The sequence below is a fragment of the Syngnathus typhle genome, linkage group LG8, assembly GCF_033458585.1.
Source record: "Syngnathus typhle isolate RoL2023-S1 ecotype Sweden linkage group LG8, RoL_Styp_1.0, whole genome shotgun sequence".
In the NCBI taxonomy this organism is placed as follows: Eukaryota; Metazoa; Chordata; class Actinopteri; order Syngnathiformes; family Syngnathidae; genus Syngnathus; species Syngnathus typhle.
Genome location: NC_083745.1, coordinates 2,864,781 through 2,872,625, shown reverse-complemented (window position 1 = coordinate 2,872,625; position 7,845 = coordinate 2,864,781). Strand labels below are relative to the sequence as shown.

The 7,845-nt window shown below is 45.0% G+C and overlaps 1 protein-coding gene across 3 annotated transcripts; it reads left to right on the top strand.

Moving 5' to 3' along the window:
- The first annotated feature begins 1,823 nt into the window (after positions 1-1,823).
- Positions 1,824-6,948, top strand: LOC133158174 (uncharacterized). Of its 3 annotated transcripts, none has more exons than XM_061285158.1 (7): positions 1,824-1,984; positions 2,416-2,549; positions 2,814-2,939; positions 3,043-3,070; positions 3,658-3,696; positions 3,959-3,997; positions 4,186-6,948. In XM_061285158.1, exon 7 carries the CDS (start codon positions 5,115-5,117, stop codon positions 6,495-6,497), a length of 1,383 nt encoding a protein of 460 aa, XP_061141142.1. In that variant the 5' UTR covers positions 1,824-1,984; positions 2,416-2,549; positions 2,814-2,939; positions 3,043-3,070; positions 3,658-3,696; positions 3,959-3,997; positions 4,186-5,114; the 3' UTR covers positions 6,498-6,948. The 3 variants fall into 2 exon arrangements, with proteins under 3 accessions (XP_061141142.1, XP_061141143.1, XP_061141144.1); XM_061285160.1 differs by lacking the exon at positions 3,959-3,997.
- The last annotated feature ends 897 nt before the right edge of the window (positions 6,949-7,845 follow it).

Sequence of the window (7,845 nt, the reverse complement as noted above, 5' to 3'; positions counted from 1 at the left end):
AATTGAGTCAAGTTAATTAATATTCAAGAAGCACAAATCCCCATTTCATTGTCTGAAAAGCCTTTTGGTCTCCCAAGCCAGAACATTGTATTGCCATAGACATCAGCCACAGGGAACTGCAGAAATATTGGAGCCTTCAAGTTCTCAGTCAGTCTCCCGTAAATTTGTTCCCGAGAGGAAATTGAGGGCCGATGTGGAAAAATTGAGACAAATCGGTTGCATTTTGTCATTCTGCCTGTTTATCCTCGATGTTACGACAATTCTTAATCGGAGGAGAATCTGTGGCAGACCAGAACCAAATACCGCAGCAACGGGCTAAACTAACATTAGCATGTTTTGCTAATTGTCATGCATTTAGGAGAAGAAAAGGGACAAACGTAGCGACCCGGACACAGACTTGTGAAAAACTCTCATGCGGGTGGGTCACCGTCGTGGTCAAGTTCCAATGCGATCAAGCGTGACAAAGTGTAAAAAATGGTTTAAGCATTACGGATTTTACGGTCACAACAGCAGCCAGGGAAAGCGGTCAAATGACAACTGCAAACAATAAAACACGTCCAGTCGATTAACTGGAATGACTTATTCTCAACTCTGTCCATTCAAGTTAATTTGGTGGGCAGGTAGTTTTTTTTTGGATAGTGACAAAAACATCCTTGACGCGTTTGTAAGAGAGTCCGAAAATAGCAACTCTCATCCGTCTGCAGCACGTCCGCTTGAATGCCAAAAAATTCTTTGGGTGATTTGTGCGTGGAACTTCCTCCTCGCGTGGTCAACAATGGAGGCATTTGTCACCACGCCGCCTGGACCCTGGCAGCGACGTCTGCAGGTCCTGTGACTCCTCGCTTCCCCCACAACAATCCACACGCTCTCTGAAATAGCTACACCACCATTTGTTCATTAACAGTGGTTGTTTTGCTTTGATTATTGCTTCATTCCTTTTCACTATTGTCTCTTGTTGCGGCTAATGATAGGCCATTAGCTTTACCACCAATGAGGGCTAATAATTAGCCATTAGTTTTGAACTGAGGTGACCTTGCCTGACTGCATTTTTCAGCTGGTTGTTCATTCCCATGTGTCAATCCTTACAATATTGCTGCCGTGTTACATGGTAGCAAACGGGAAGAAAACGTGACGTTTACCGGAGGATTGTCAAAACTAGACCAACCAGTCTATTGTGTCACACACACAAACACAAGTGCACAAATTTTCTTTTAGGATAATGATGCTAATGCCAATTTGATCTTCAATACCACTCACAAACTCATGCTAATCAGCAAAAATTGCTAGTGAGGAGCTAGCAATTCTTGTGCCTTCTTCCCAAAGGTGCTTTCAAATGGAACTGGCCTACTACTTTCGGAGCTGCAACACAGCCATTGCGTGGAATTATAGGTAAGGTAGTTACAGGGCAAGCATGACGGTGAGCAGCGATAGAGCACAAAAAGCAAACATGGGAGCCAGGTCAAATCATTCTTGCAATGCAGATAACTACTCTACAGTCACAAGCCCTCATGTTTGGATTGACTCAGGCTACTGTGGTTTTTTTCCATCCCAGGCATACCTACAGCCCAGACAGCACTCGGTTTATTCAATGGAACTAGTGTGCAAAGTACGATTGCGACCTCTTGTGGTAACAAGCGGAATGACTTTTTTTTATTTTATTTTATTTTTATTTTTTTTCTTATTCCATGTAAAGCGTCTTTGAGTTATTGAAAAGCGCTATATAAATTGAATGTATTATTATTATTATTATTACTTATTCTCTGTGCCCCGCCCTGGTCATTGCTGTCCAATGGGAGCGTGTATCGTCACACGCAGGACCGACCCGCGCATTCTCGTGACATTTCGGAAAGGTAGGTAGTAGGTAGTGGATCCACTTCCGACCGGCTCATCACATCCAACACTTCTGTCATTAGTGTATTGTTTGGACACAAGTGGATTTAATTTTAGGAACTTATAATGAGTATTTGGTGGAGTCTACCAATCTGTAAGTAACCATTAAATACTATATAAAGTCGATTGACTGTTTCCCAGGACTTGTCGCGAAAGGTTGCTTGTTGAGGCGGCATTGTTAGGAGTGGAAAAAACCGCTAGTGGGGGAATTAGGATAGCTAACGCAAAATCACGGTCGAAGCAAAACTCGCGCTGTGCGCTCGCTTGTCGCCGACATGTGCGCTCGCTTGTCGCCGGCCGGTTCATGTTTTGTAATCTGTTTGACATCGAGGGTGTTTAAATGGTAGTAAGAGAATGGAAACGAGACAGTGTTAATCGGAATAAAAAGCGGCGAAGAAGAGCCTGAAAGAAAAGTTCTTGTTTTGTCTCCAACACACTCTTTCTCCGAGTTTTACGCAATACAACGGTGGGAAGCTCAACAAGATGCCTTGTAACTTTTATTTACCCCCATTTTGTGTCTGCCAGTTGCTTTGGTGCACTTGTGTGGTGGAAACCCCAATACCCCCGTCTGCGATGTCACTCATGATTCCCAAGGGTGGCATTATAAGATCATCGGGGAGAACAAGCCTCCCGGCGTTTATGAATGGCGCAACGCAACGGTGGGTTACTTATTGTTTGACTAGCTACTTCCTTTTAGACTTAGACTTTTGTAAACACACAGTGCACACAAAACGAAATTACGATGCATACGGCTCTCAACTTTACTTTGCATATTGTTGAATGAACAATGAACAAATGTAAACATAGCAACCTGTGCACACAAATTGCCAAGGCAGCTCAGTAGTGATCTTCTTTAAGGCAGTGCAAAGTTAAAAAAAAAAATTCAAGGAAAGCGCTCATGATGGCAAACCTGTGCTTTTTAGAATCACACGTTGGCTAATTCCATACAAAATGAAAGCGCCGATGTGGTCCAGTGGCACAACTCCACGCATCTTCATTCCAAAGTTTGTTTGCTAGGCATCAGTCACAAACGAGACCATCACACGGAGGTGAGAAAACGTCATGACTCCACCATTAATGCCACGCCCACATTTTTCCTGACGACAAAAATGTTAAGCTAAACAATATATTTCTGTTGTTCTTTCTGTCCAGTCTAAGGAACAAATTATCTATTGCCCAGGTAAGCCTCCATGTCATACTTGATCAATTTCTTTTCACTTTTGGAAGTGTCAGGGTTCTGATGAGCATTCATATTAAATTGCCTAGTCTAAGTTATTTTATTTCCGAGCTCTTGAATGCATCACCTTTTAGTTTGATGGGAACAAGACAGGCGGCTCGTTGGCACTGGGTAGCACGTCCGCCTCACAGTTAGGAGGGTGCGGGTTCGATTCCACCTTCAGCCCTCCCTGTGTGGAGTTTTCAGGTTCTCCCTGGGCCCGCGTGGGTTTTCTCCGGGCACTCCGGTTTCCTCCCACATCCCAAAAACATGCTTGGTAGGCCGATTGAGCACTCCAAATTGTCCACAAGTTCGTGTGCGGATGGTTGTTCGCCTCTGTGTGCCCTGCGATTGGCTGGCAACCGGTTCAGGGTGTTCCCCGCCTACTGCCCGATGATGGCTGGGATAGGCTCCAGCACACCCCGTGGAACAAGACAGCTAGCTAAAGAAAAGTGTGCGCTACAGCGGCAGCCAAAAGATTGAAAATGCTGTCGTTGCTTAAAAGCAGAAATACTGCAACGTGACCGCTTGTTATTTTTTTTCATTCGCAGTCAACTGCACTGAAAATGATGAAGCTCCTCCGTTTGATGGTAAGTGTACACTGCACTCAGCGCATGCGCCCACACCATCTACTTCATCTGTGGCTACATTTGCATGGGAATGTTATATTGCCTAGTCTAAGTAATGTTATTTCCGAGCTCTTGAATGCATCACATTTTAGTTTGATGGGAACAAGACAGCTAGCTAAAGAAAAGTGTGCGCTACAGCTACAGCCAAAAGATTACAAATGCTGTTGTTGCTTAAAAACAGAAATACTGCAACGTGACCGCTTGTTATTTTTTTCATTCGCAGTCAACTGCACTAAAAATGAAGAAGCTCCTCCGTCTGATGGTAAGTGTACACTGCACTCAGCGCATGCGCCCACACCATCTACTTCATCTGTGGCTACATTTGCATGGGAATATTTGAGTTAAGCAATGATTTTTTTTTTTATAGAATGTAAGAATTTCTCTATCCTCTGTAATGAACTGGCGCTAGCTGTACAATGTTGCTTATTTGCTTTTGTGCTTCTCTGACAGGTACCATAGTTGGGATCGTCGTTGGGATCGTCGTTGGGATCGTCGTTGGGATCGGCTGCGTTAGGGTGGTGGTTTTTTTGGTGGTAGAAAAGCGTGAATCATTGGTTTCATTTTTTGGAAGGATTGGAATGCATCCGCAATGCACTCAATCCCAGGGATATGAATTACCGGTTTTTTCCATGGATAATGCGCAAAATGTAACTGTAGTGTCGTGATAATTAGACACTACCCCTTTAAGAGACGGAGGAAGTGAGAGGGCATAAAACAGAGAGCGGGAGAGTTGTAACAAAACAGAACGAGCGAGGAGTCAATGTTGCACTACCTGTAACTATGAATGAAAGTTATTAAAGCTTCAACTTCAAAGATCTAAACTGAGAGGACATCCAGTTTCTACAATGGCGACGAGGATATTGCGCGACTGACGTAAATGGATCCCCGCGACGGAGTTTCTACCGCTCACAACTGTTAGCCTGCTGGAGCGCAGGATAGCCGCTTTGCTGGTGACGGTCTCGTGAGTAAACGGCCGTATGGCGGACGTAGTTTGATGCTGGAATATCTCCGGTGCGAAGCTGTTTTACTATCTGGCCTCGCATCTTAAGAAAGAAGACGCCATCGTCTAGCTAATGACGCTCGCACTATAGTCGGGAGAGACGTGCTATTGCCTATCGCAGACGAAGGGGCTAGCAACGGCTACACACGTGGACGTGACTGGACGGTGGTATTCCTGTGGGAAGACAAAGAAAACGCTGTCGAACAAACCCTATTGTGACAATGGCGGGTGTGGCTGGATTACCCGCATTCCCCCTTTTTGATGTACACGCAGAGTCGGCTTCCCTTTCCCTGAAATGGACGAAGTGGATGAGGAGATTTGAGACATTTCTCACGGCGGCTGCCATAACTGATAAAACAAGAAAAAAGGCTATGCAGTCATGGTAGCTGGTGAATACATTGATGTTCTTGTTGATTCGGGAGCCTCAGCTGATCTCCTGGATCGAAGAGCCTACGGCGCGTTGAAAACGAAACTCAAACTGGAGCAGTCAAGCAAAAGGATATACCCTTATGGTACAAACGTTCCCCTTTCCCTTCGTGGTAAGGTCACCACAACAGTCTCTGCCAATGGGAGAACAGCTCAGGCAGCATTCTACGTTGTTGATGGAGACCACGGCTCGCTGCTGGGCCATGACACTGCAACTAAACTAGGTCTCATACAGGTGCAACCTTACAAGCTCAAAATTGTTCACAAACCTGGAGGATCAAACTCGGCGGACTACGTGTCACGCCATCCACAAACACTTCACACGCCCAGTATCACAGATGACGTGGACACTGGAATGCATGTCTCCGTCATTGCTACACATGCAGTACCCAAGACTGTGCATCAACCGCTGCGAATGTCTGAACTCCCACAGGGGCCTTGGGAGGATGTTGCAGTGGACTTCTGTGGCCCCTTTCCTTCAGGTGACTACCTGTTAGTCCTCATGGATGAGTGTTCGAGGTTTCCCTTTGTGGAGATTATGCCATCTACATCGGCATGCAGACTCATCCCTGTCATGGACAAAATCTTTTCGACAGTGGGAATCCCAAAAGTGGTGAGAAGCGGTAATGGGCCCCCATTCTCGAGCAAGGCTTTTTCGGACTTTGCAAGATACCTTGGATTCCACCACAGGAAGGTAACCCCCTACTGGCCACAGGCCGACACTGCAGTTGAAAGGTTCAACAGGACTCTGACCAAAGCGATCCACACAGCTACGCTGGAAGGCAAGCCGTGGAAGCAAGAGCTGTACAAGTTCCTCAGGGACTACAGGGCAACACCTCATCATACCACCAACCGGCCTCCGGCTGAGGTGTTCTATGGTCGGCCCATAAGTATAAAGCTGCCGTCCATCTCTCATCCCCCCAGTGATGATGATCTCCGTCGGACAGATGGATTGAGGAAGGACAAAATGAAGAAGTGTGCGGACGAAAGGAGGAACGCATCACACTCTGTGCTCAAGGAGGGTGATGTTGTCCTAATACAACAGAGGAAGACGGGAAAACTTGTGACGCCCTTCAACCCAAACCCCTACAAAGTCATCGCAGTGAACGGAACGATGGTCACTGCACGGAGACAGGACCACAGACTCACAAGACATAGATCGCACTTCAAACTCTTGAAGCACAAACCGGAAGTCCCATTCACAACAGGAGGCGGTGATAACTGTGATGACGACAGTGTTAATGGACAAGCAGGTGATCCCGAACACGTTAACCTTGAAACCAGGAGGCGACGCCCTGTGAGGGTAAACAGACGACCGCCTCAGACTCATCACTGAGATATAGCAAAGGCCATAGAGTGATGAGACACTGACAAATTCTCGCCACCGTTATGTTTGTTATCGACACAAGAGTAATGTGTGTTCAGTACTGCTCAGAGATGTTAAGCTTAGTTATTTGTTAAAGTGTTTGTATATCTGATTTTGAATTCATAGTATAATACGGAATCACAATTTTACATGACTGTATTTTGGAAACCACTTTATTTCAATTGTACATTCTGTCAGGGTAAGTAAAGCTGAAACTAAGGAAGGACATTTCATTTAAAAGAAAAGGAGAGATGTAGTGTCGTGATAATTAGACACTACCCCTTTAAGAGACGGAGGAAGTGAGAGGGCATAAAACAGAGAGCGGGAGAGTTGTAACAAAACAGAACGAGCGAGGAGTCAATGTTGCACTACCTGTAACTATGAATGAAAGTTATTAAAGCTTCAACTTCAAAGATCTAAACTGAGAGGACATCCAGTTTCTACAGTAACTAATTTATTGTCCTAAAATCTGGAGTGCGCATTATACATGGGTACAATTTTTTTTTTTTTTTAATCCGGACATCATACGGAGACCGCCATTACAGATGCGCTTTCTTCTCTGGTGTTCACTTCAAACACAATGGTCTCGTATCAGACGCTTGCTCGATCACCTGCTCGTTTGCTGTCACGACGTACCCGATACAAATCCGAAACATTTCTTTGCTATCGAATTTGCTAGCGCATGCGCAGTGATACTGACCGGCAGAATAACATCCGGTTGTTCCCAAAGATGATCTTTTTTCTGAAATAATTTTACATTTACGGACTTAAGTAGGAGTCAAAATTTGGGTGCGTATTATACATGGGTACAGGCTTTTTTCCAGCATCAACATTCCATTTTTAGGGTGCGTATTATACATGGGGGCGCATTATACATGGAAAAAAAACAGTATTTTATAGTGTACATTCATCCATCCGCTGGGGGAGAGGGGAGCAGTGAGCAGCAGTGGGGCCGTCCTCGGGAATCATTTGCTGATCTAACCCCCCAATTCCAACCCTTCATGCTGAGTGCCAATCAGGGAGGAAATCGGTCCCATTTTTATAGTGTTTGGTATTTGAACCCACAACCTTCCAGTCTCAGGGCGGACACTACCACTAGCCCTCTGTGGCCTGACTCCTTTTTTTAGTGTATTTTTCATCTGGAGCCATAGCACAATGCACTGTGGAGAAAAAAAAAAATCCATGAAGCTTGAAAAGATGAACTGTGATATAGTGAAAGATGAATTGATATCTGCGGTTTTTAAATACTGCTGCTGTCAATGGTGTTTAGAATCAAAAGTATCAAAAATTGAAAGTGTTCAAATAGGCCTCTTTGGCA